This window comes from Budorcas taxicolor, chromosome 3 (assembly GCF_023091745.1).
Source record: "Budorcas taxicolor isolate Tak-1 chromosome 3, Takin1.1, whole genome shotgun sequence".
NCBI classification, from domain to species: Eukaryota; Metazoa; Chordata; class Mammalia; order Artiodactyla; family Bovidae; genus Budorcas; species Budorcas taxicolor.
In genome coordinates this window covers 64,720,130-64,731,173 of record NC_068912.1, presented here as the reverse complement: position 1 = coordinate 64,731,173, position 11,044 = coordinate 64,720,130, and the positions used below count along the sequence as shown (strand labels likewise).

The 11,044-nt window shown below is 40.2% G+C and overlaps 1 protein-coding gene across 1 annotated transcript; it reads right to left on the bottom strand.

Moving 5' to 3' along the window:
- Positions 1-9,759: 9,759 nt before the first annotated feature.
- Positions 9,760-10,146, bottom strand: LOC128045757 (CDGSH iron-sulfur domain-containing protein 3, mitochondrial-like). The gene has a single exon (XM_052638214.1). It carries the CDS (start codon positions 10,144-10,146, stop codon positions 9,760-9,762), a length of 387 nt encoding a protein of 128 aa, XP_052494174.1.
- Positions 10,147-11,044: the final 898 nt, after the last annotated feature.

Here is an 11,044-nt window from a genome sequence, read left to right as displayed (position 1 = left end):
CATAAACCTTTAATCCTCAATTTGATTGTAGAGAAACCTGAACATCATGAAGAATACAAAGAATTCTAGATAATTTTGTTGGATTTCTTCTGACTCTGCTTTTTAAATCCTTTTAGGGGCATTTCTTGCATATCAATAATTTTCCCTTTCTTTCCCTCATAAAGGCAGCAACACTCTAATTAGGAAGCTATTTGCATTTGCTGGATCTAAATATGTCTTGGTAACAAAACAAAACAAAACAAAAATCAGACAGCTCAATTCAGAGTCTTTACATAAACCTGGCAAGAAGACAAATTTCCCATTTTTGCACTGGTTGAGGAACTCTGCCTTACCTGCAGAGATCCTGTCGAGATATAGCAAGTAGCTGGCAGAGCGTATGCTCTGCTGGGTGTCTTTGAGTTACCTGTGGTGCAGGCAGTTTGAATCACCCTCACAGCCTCCTGTGCATATTTTACAGATGCTGCTACACATGCTTCCTGGAGTCCTCAGGAGTGTTTGAAATTCAGAGGCTTGGCAAGGCATACTCATGTGATACTTTCTTATTTAATCTTGCCGAAAGGGGTGATTCTTGGAAAGTGTGAAAATACCTTACCAAGCTACATCAACAGATGTATAGTAACTGAAACTCATTTTAAATACCTAAGGGGATTCATTCTCTTGACATACATTTAACTCCCATTATGATTAATGGAAGCATTACTTGATTTACAGCATGCTCCTGACTTTAGAGGGCTGATGTTTGTAGAGGAAAGAACCATCAACAGATTTATGAACTTTATTCATATTTCTATTATTGTGAAAATAATTTCTTAGCTTACCTTCCACTCATGACCTGATTATAAGTATCACTATATCCATCCATATTGACAGAATGTCAGGGTTTGCAATAAATTAAAAAGAAACAAAAAACAAACAAAAAAAACACCTAATCTGATTAGAAAATTTCAACACAAGATTATTCGCTGTCAAGTATTAATGACTACAATGAAAGCAGAAAATTTTAACTAAAGCAAATGATTAGACTCAGCAACACACTCAGTGGCTTGACTAGTTTGTCTTCCCTTCCTTCTACATCAACATTTGTATGAACTTTAGCAGGAGCTACCTAATTCTTTATATATTCCTTTAAACAAATAAAAAAAAATTTCTTTTTTAAAAGACATTAAACAACATATTCTTTGTATGTTGTGTTTTTAATTCTTTTTATGTTTTTTCACATGAGTTGTTTTCCTACACACTTACCAGAAAGCCTGTATTTGAGAGTGGGCTGAGGAGTGCAAGACTGGAGTTTTCCCTGTATACATCCTAAATTTAACATGTACTTTTAGTCCTGTGACAAGATGGGAATCGATAATGATTGGTCCAAAATGTTATATTTATAATAATCAATTAATTATTAGGTACAATTCTTGATATGTGGTTAAGTAAACCTGGAGTGACATCAGGCTTCTATTTTTTTTTTTAATTAACTTATTATACAGGCAAGTCCTATGACATTAGTTGCACTATTTTTTTCTCCTCTGGAGACTCCTGGAGGCGTGGGTTGGTAGTGGCCTGCTACAGGGTTGGGGGGACTGAATGTGCATGGGACCTTTTGAAGGAGGTTGCCATTATCTCTCAAGATCTATAGGCCCCTTCCTATGTAGTCAGTACTAATGACAGGTTTCTATTGCACCTGTCACTTCCAAGGTGGTTCCCTCTGTTTTAGCTTCTTCTGTTTGCTGGTCTCTTCAGCGTCTGATTTTCGCCCTGACACAAAGGGGGTGGTGGTGGACACTTTTTTTAGGCTCACCTCCACATAGTTTGGCATCAGGTCAAACAACAGGGAGGGAACACAGCCCTGACCATCAACAGAAAATTAGATTAAAGATTTACTGAGCATGGCCCCGCCCATCAGAACAAGACCCAGTTTCCCCCTCAGTCAGTCTCTCCCATCAGGAAGCTTCCATAAGCCTCTTATCCTTCTCCATCAGAGGGCAGACAGACTGAAAACCACAATCACAGAAAACTAACCAGTCTGATCACATGAACCACAGCTTGTCTAACTCAGTTTAACTATGAGCCATGCCATGTAGGGCAACCCAAGACAGACGGGTCATGGTGAAGATCTCTGACAAAACATGGTCCACTGGAGAAGGGAATGGCAAACCACTTCAGTATTCTTGCCTTGAGAACCCCATGAACAGTATGAAAAGGCAAAAAGATAGGACACTGAAAGATGAACTCCCCAGGTCAGTAGATGCCCAACATGCTACTGGAGATGAGTGGAAAACTAACTCCAGAAAGAATGAAGAGACAGAGTCAAAGCCAAAACAACACTCAGTTGTGGATGTGACTGGTGATGGAAGTAAGTAAGATACTCTAAGCACAATATTGCATAGGAACCTGGACTGTTAGGTCCGTGAAACAAGGCAAACTGAAAGTGGTCAAACAGGACACGGCAAGAGGGAACACTGACATTTTAGGAATCAGTGAACTTAAATGGACTGGAATGGGTGAATTTAACTCAGATGACCAATTTATCTACTACTTTGGGCAAGAATCCCTTAGAAGAAATGGAGTAGCCATCACAGTCAAAAAAAAGAGGCTGAAATGCAGTACTTGGATGAAATCTCAAGAAAGGCAGAAAGATGTCTGTTCATTTCCAAGGCAAACCATTCAATATCACAGTAACTCAAGTCTATGCACCAACCAATAATACTGAAGAAGCAGAAGTTGAATGGTGTGTGAAGACTTATAAGACCTTTTAGAACTAACAACCAAAAGAGATGTCCTTTTCTTTATAGGGGTGTGGAATGCCAAAGTAGGAAGTCAAGAAATACCTGGAGTAACAGGCAAATTTGGCCTTGGAGTACAGAGTGAAACAGGGCAAAGGCTAACAAAGTTATGCCAACAGAATGTACTGGTCATAGCAAACATCCTCTTCCAACAACACAAGAGAAGACTCTACACATGGACATCACCAGATGGTCAATACCAATATCAGATTGATTATATTCTTTGCAGCCAAAGATGGAGAAGCTCTATACAGTCAGCAAAAACAAGACCAGAAGCTGACTGTGGCTCAGATCATGAACTTCTTATTGCCAATTTCAGACTTCAATTGAAGAAAGTAGGGTAGACCATTTTGGTATGACCTATATCAATTACCTTATGATTATACAGTGGAAGCGAGAAATAGATTCAAGGGATTAGATCTGATAGACAGAGTGAGTGAAGAACTATGGATGGAAGTTCCTGACATTGTACAGGACGCAGTGATCAAGACCATCCCCAAGAAAAAGAAGTGACCACAAGACCAAACCCAAGCAGAAAGGCAAAATGGTTGTCTGAGGAGGCCTTACAGACAGTTTTGAAAAAAAGAGAAGCTAAAGGCAAAGGAGAAAAGGAAAGCTATAAGCATATGAATGTAGAGTTCCAAAGAATAGCAAGGAGAGACAAGAAAACCTTCCTCAGTGATCAATGCAAAGAAATAGAGGAAAACAATAGAATGGGAAAGATCTCTTCCAGAAAATTAGAGAAACCAAGGGAATGCAAAGATGGGCACAATAAAGGAGAGAAATGGTATGGACCTAACCAAAGCAGAAGATATTAAGAAGAGGTGGCAAGAAAACACAGAAAGTGAGAGTGAAGTCACTCAGTCGTGTCCAACTCTTTGAGACCCCATGGACTGTAACCTACCAGGCTCCTCTGTCCATGGGATTCTCCAGGCAAGAATACTGGAGTGGGTTGCCATTTCCTTCTCCAAGGGATCTTCCTGACTCAGGGATTGAATCCGGGTCTCACACCTTGCAGGCAGATGCTTTAACCTCTGAGCCACCAGGGAAGCCCTCACACAGAAGAATTATACAAAATGATATTAATGACCCAGACAACCGTGATGGTATGGTCAGTCACCTAGCCATCCTGGAGTGTGAAATCAAGTGGGCCTTAGGAAGCATCACTATGAACAAAGCTAATGGAGGTGGATGGGATTCCAGTTGAGCTATTTCATCCTAAGAGATAATGCTGTGACAGTGCTGCACTCAATATGCCAGCAAATTTGGAAAACTCGGCAGTGGCCACAGGACTGGAAAAAATGATTTTTAATTCCAATCTCAAAGAAAGGCAATGGCCAAAGAATGCTCAAACTGTTGCACAATTGCACTCATCTCACAGGCTTGCAAAGCAATGCTCAAAATTCTCCAAGCCTTGCTTCAACAGTACGTGAACTGTGAACTTCCAGATGTTCAAGCTTGTTTTAGAATAGGCAGAGGAAGCAGAGATCAAATTGCCAACATCCACTGGATCATCGAAAAAGCAAGAGAGTTTCAGAAAAAAAAAACATCTATTTCAGCTTTATTGACTATGTCAAAGCTTTTGACTGTGTGGATCACAAGAAACTGTAGAAAGTTATTCAAGAGATGGGAATACCAGACCACCTGACCTGACTCCTAAGAAACCTGTATGCAGGTCAAGAAGTCACTGTTAGAATTGGACATGGACTAGGGTACTGGTTCCAGATTGGAAAGGAGTATGTTAAGGCTCTATATTGTCACCCTGCTTATTTCACTTATATGCAGAGTACATCATATGAAATGCTAGACTGAGTGAAGCACAAGCTAGAATCAAGATTGCTGTGAGAAATATCAATAACTTCAGATATGCAGATGATACCACCTTTATGGCAGAAAGTAAAGAAGAACTAAAGAACCTATTGATGAAAGTGAAAGTGGAGAGTGAAAAAGTTGTTTTAAAGCTCAACATTCAGAATACTAAGATCATAGCATCCAGTCCCATCACTTCATGACAAATAGACGGGGAAACAGTGGAAACAGTGTCAGACTTTATTTTTTTGGGCTCCAAAATTACTGCAGATGGTGACTGCAGCCATGAAATTAAGAGACCCTTACTCCTTGGAGGGAAAATTATGACCAACCTAGGCAGTTTATTAAAAAGCAAAAACATTACTTTGCCAACTAAGGTCCATCTAGTCAAAGCTGTGGGTTTTCCAGTAGTCATGTAGGGATATGAGAGTTGGACTATAAAGAAAGCTGAGCACTGAAGAATGGATGCTTTTGAACTGTGGTGTTGGAGAAGATTCTTGAGAGTCCCTTAGACTGCTAGGAGATCCAACCAGTCCATCCTAAAAGCAATCAGTCCTAAATATTCATTGGAAGGACTGATGCTGAAGCTGAAACTCCAAAACTTTGGCCACCTCATGCAAAGAACTGACTCATTGGAAAAGCTCCTGATGGTGTGAAAGAAAGATTGAAGACAGGAGGAGAAGGGGACGACAGAGGATGAGATGGTTGGATAGCATCACCGACTGAATGGACTTGAGTTTGCGTAAACTCCAGGAGTTGATGATGGGCAAGGAGGACTTATATGGGGTCACAAAGAGTTAGACAGGACTGAGAGCCTGAATTGAACTGACTGGAACTGTTCATACATGGTTGTATTCTGGAAACTGATTTTAAATCCTACATTATGTAAATAGCAGACAGAGAACCCAAAGTCCTCAAAGTCTCTCTCCTACTAGATAGGTATACCACAGTGAATCCCAAAATGAAAATGTTTTTTCCATGGGTAAATATATGAGAAATTTATGGTAATTTAACTTCAGTTAGTCTCCAAATATCTCAGAAATACTCAAAAGACTTGTTTCGCCTAGTATCTTTTCCTAATAATTTCATGATCAGAATGAAACATAAGACATAAGAAATAGGAATAACATGCCTAGATAAGGTGCTAAATACTCAAAAGTAGATGCCACTGTCATTTTCTTAAATTGATATCAACTGATAATCAAAAACCTTTCTAGCAGTTGTTGATTCATACACATTCAAAATGTGATTAGTAGTCTATAGAGTTTATAGGAATAAACACTTGACAAAACTCACATTTTAAAAACAGTGACTGTAACTGGGCATCGTCTGGAAGGAAGAGAAAGCTACACAAGCTTGTTCAAATTAAAAAAAAGTGTATATTTTTTTAAGATAAAATTTCTACAGAAATTAAAACTGAGCTTATTTAGAAGTGAGAAGTTATCAGGTAGCTATTTTGAGTCTGGAGGCTAATGGATTTTAATTCATTTTCCTTAGGCATTGCTGCTCCTATCTCCTCTGGCTGAGAGGAGGATTTTGCTTCTCTCAAAATCCTTTTTGAGAGGAGCTTTTTCAGACCCTGTTTCACCATGTTGCTGGCTCCGGCCCATATTCTAAAGATCTTACTTGTGAAGCATCTAACTGTCTGGCGCTGTGTGTCCTTGATGCAAATTTTCTGGAAACAGAATATGATCAGTTCTTTTCAGGCAATTATATGTTCCAGTCTTGATTGACTAACTGTGGACATGAGAACAGAAATATGTGTTACAACTACAGCCATCTAAATCCATCATTTCTGTCAGCATTATGAGTTTGGAGATATTCCAAGGAAATGGGTATGATACTGGCAAGAACACTTGGGTTGGAAAATTTTATTTGCACTAGGAGGCTGACTGCATCAATACTCTTGTCCTCTGGTTTTCCACTAGGTCCAGACAATAGGTTGAACAAGCGACTGAGGAAAGGAAAAAACAGATTTGAATTTTTACTCTGGTTGCTTTTTCCTTGTGAAGTCAACTTGAGATGAAGTTTCAGAGACAGAAACTAGATTGAGAGGAGTTGAAAAATAAAGACATATAAATAACAATTCACAAATATTTTGAAGTTTAGTTTGGAAAGGAAGGATAGAGAGTGTAGGCTTTAGTAATCCATAGGTTTGAGGATGACTTTTTCTCATGTTGGCTTAAAAAGTGAGCAGTTTGGCTAGGTGTATATTTATTTGGAAGGGAATGACCTGGCAGAGAAGAGACAGACCATAATCCATAAAACAAAATCATTGAAAAGGGAATTAACAATGCATTTGTTAGCATTGTTGAAGGGATTGGGGTTCGATAAAAAAAGAAATGCTTCTCAAACGAACCTACAGAGAGTCTGTCAAATCAAGACTATATTAGTTTACTCTGAATTGAATTGAAATATTTATTGTATTGAGTGGAGTTTTCAGGGGTTTTTTCTGTTATTGTTGTTGAAGATATATCTTAATGAATTTAAAAATGTGGATTTGAAAATCTATTTTTATGAGTGAATCAGTTACAGCTACTCAAGTAAACTATAGACAAAAATAAGAATATATAAACTAGATCATTTAAGCTACAGTTCTAAATCATCCACTGTTGCCTGCATGCTAAGACACTTCAGTCTCGTCTGACTCTTTGTGACCCTATGGATGTAGCCTGCCAGGCTCCTCTGCTTATGAGATTCTCCAGGAAAGAATACTGGAGTGGGTTGCCATGTCCTTCTCCAGGGGATCTTCCAGACCCAGGGACTGAACCAGTGTCTCCTGTGGCTCCTGCACTGCAGGCAGATTCTTTACTGCTTAGCCACTGGGGAGGCTGCATCCACTGTTAAGTCATGGGTAATTTTGAGCACATGTGAGGGACTAAAGGGACTGACCAAACAAAATTCTATTTTGTAGAAATCTGAAGATTCACATGGGAGGTAATTCATTTCAAGAAAATGAGCTAAACAAAATGAATTTGACCTAGTAAGAAAGTCTAGGGTATTAGCTCTTAGTAAAAGATGATGACTTTCACTTGTCTTTGTCTACCGTTTTCTAGTTCTATGTCTGCATCGCAGAGAAGAAAAAAGATTGGACATACCTTTCAATGGACTCTGTGACACCTTGACACCCAAGCAGCACTGTGACACGTTCTTCATCCACATGATTAGTCAGAGATATAGGTTCATTCTGATTTTCTGAAAATTAGCATAAAATTTCACAGCTTCATGTTATCAGGAGAGAATTTCTGAATGCTGCAGATCTGGTAACTCTGACAGAGGAATCAGAGCCTTTTAGAAAGGTTACCACATCTGCATTCTCTTATAGAGAAGCAGGGGCAGGGTGCACCAGCCCAGTGGTGCAGGGGAAGCAGGAGGATACCCTCTGAGACCTCCCAGATGCTGTGGAAGAGGGAGAATCTATGGCAGCACAAAGAGCAGCACCTGTCAGGGCAGCACAAACACTGAGCTCAGAACTCTCAGAAATCACTCTCAGGAGACTTTGTAGGGGGCTGAAGAAGCAAAATGTAAAAGTAATGGGTCAGAAAACAACAACAGAAATGAGATATTCCAGTAATGACACTTGCAGGACTTCAGCATATCATTTGTTCATACTAAAGTACTTCATGTTCAGAATGTGATAATGTATTTCAGTAAGTGGTTTATTTAATGCACAGGAGTGAATCAAGCACTGAGGAGGTCTCCTAATTATGAACCACCAAAAACTCTCGAAGGTATCAAGTAGATAAGCTTATGATTTTCATTATATACACGTGGACATTGTCTTTTTCAGCCATAGCTCTGAATTAACAAAGCTATCACCAGCAAATGCTAAGCTGAGATTTTCCTTTTTCACTCCTTGAAATAATACATTTCATGTGCCTACACATAACTACATGCATCTGTTGTTGCATTCCACATAAATTATTTTGTATCCAGTAACAGAGATAATATATAATTAGTACTTATAAGGCCCTTCATCAATATTGAGAAATTTGAGCTTTTAAAAGTATAATAAAAGACCTGTTAATTATAAATTTCCTTCTCTAGAGTTGCTTCCCTGGTGGCTCAGAGGTTAAAGCGTCTAACTCCAATGCAGGAGACCCGGGTTCGATCCCTGGGTTGGGAAGATCCCCTGGAGAAGGTAATGGCAACCCACTCCAGTATTCTTGCCTGGAGAATGTCATGGAGAGAGGAGCCTGGTAGGCTACAGTGCACGGGGTCGCAAAGAGTCGGACACGACTGAGCGACTTCACTTCACTCTAGAGTTGTTAGGCATCTCAATTTTCCTAATCAATGTAGCTTATTAAACTCTACCAAATCCAATGATATATCTACCTCTATGCTTTTTGCTATTAAAAAAAATTATACTTCCTGTTTGTTCAGAAACTGAGGCACCTCTGTCCTGATATAGTCCTACTCAGTGCAAAGATAGGACGAGAAAAGGTGAAAACTGTTGTAGATGTCATGGGATTGTCTAAAGCTAATCATTTGGCTTTAATGAGCTGTTCAGATGTTGCTTACATGATAATCACACAGTCTACAGAGCGGTGAAAGAAAACGTTGAAAGCATGGGCTCCCAGAAGAATAAGCTATGATCAGGTAGTGAAGAATGAAGAAAAATCCTGTCAAATGATGTGCCAAATTAATTTGCTGGGACTGCTAAGGCAGCATCTGTCCAAGTACATACATGTGATGAGTGACTGGCATGAAGACCAAAGGTTCATAGAGGAGCAGAAGCCCAAAGTATCCAGGCTTGTTGATCTACCTTTTCCATCTCCTTAATGTCTATCATATCATTTAATACTTCAGTGAATACTGCCATTCCCTAGTCTTCAAGGAATTGTCTCTTAGAACCCACAAGAGAATTCCGATATTCTCTACCCTCAGCTCACATGAGGAAAGTCTGGCTAAAAACAAGGAGGAAAAAAGAGTGAACGTGAGGACAAAAAATATTATTATCTGACTCTTAGGATTTGAATAAGATCACTGTTTACTTGTTTGTTTGTTTTTATTTTTTAATCTTGGGCTAGCAAGTCTATTTAATGTCATCTTCACCAGGAGTCTTCAAGGCCAGAGCCTGTTGGCAGCTGCCCCAGATTGGAGACCTTGGGTTACCAGATCAAGCCCTTCACAAACCAGCTCTGGGTACTGTGATCCCTGGGTTGAGCCACCCCTAGAGTGGAGAGCCCAGTTCTGCCTTCTGCACCTGTTCACTCTTGTGGGTACCATCATAGTATGGGGGCTTCTGGGTTGCCTTGCAGGTACAGTGTGCCACCATGCAGGTCTCCTGGGCCTTGAACTTCAGTGGGGATAGGCCAGGGCTTTTGAAGAAGTGGGATCCATTACAGAAGGGCTGCTTTTTGCTGCAGCCACACACACACCACTTGTAGGTTTTCCCAGCCACCAGCTCCACCTTGATGGATGTTTTTAGGGCCACCACAGACTTGGCTGGGGTTTTAGGGAACCATCGGGCCAGCCAGGAGGTGATGCCCCCCCATCTCTGGTTCAGCATCCAGGCCGCCGGCCACATGAGCGTCCTGACACTGCGCACAGAGCCCATGGCATCCCCAGTGCCGCCACCACGCCACCCTGGCTCCACCAAGATCACTGTTTTTAATAATGTCTTTTGAGTCTTCCCTGGTGGCTAAGTGGTAAAGCGTCTGCTTGCAATGCGGGAGACCTGGAAACGGCAACCCACTCCAGTACTCTTGCCTGGAAAATCCCACGGATGGAGGAGCCTGGTAGGCTTCAGTCCATGAGGTCGCAGAGAGTCGGACACGACTGAGCGAATTCACTTTCACTTTGAGTTACTTGTAAGTGTGTGTGTGTGTGTCTGCTTTTAAAACAAAACAATACATTGTGTGACTGAATAGGTCTTGGTCCATTTACTCATTTTCCTTTCTTTTATCAATTAAGATGTATTTTTTCATGAACAAGAAAAAAATCCTTTTTGCTCTAATAAAATAGTGGAATGAACTTCAGTATGGTTCGGTCAAGCTGTTCTCATTGTTATCAAGATTCTGGATCTGTTTCTCTGATTTACTGTGCTCTACTTAGTATCATAAGTAATAAGTAATTTCATAAGTAATTTCATTCATAACTGGTTTTATTATGATAGCATAAATTGCAACATTTTACTTTCCAGATCAACACACTTCAAAGAACATCTTTTTCTTTTTTTTTCCAGGCAAATCAAGCTAAAGTTTCGAAGTGTTCTCTGTTTAGGCTGTTTTTAGGTCTCTTACCTGCCCTCTGGGCTTCCCTGGTGGCTCAGTGGAATCTGCCTGCCAATGCAAGAGAGACAAGTTTCATCCCTGGGTTAGGCAGATCCCCTGGAGAAGGAATTGGCAACTCATCCAGTATTCTTGCTTGGGAAATCACACAGACAGAGGAGTCTGGCAGGCTCCAGTCCATGTGGTTGCAAAAGAGTCAGACAGAATTTAGTGACTAAACATCAA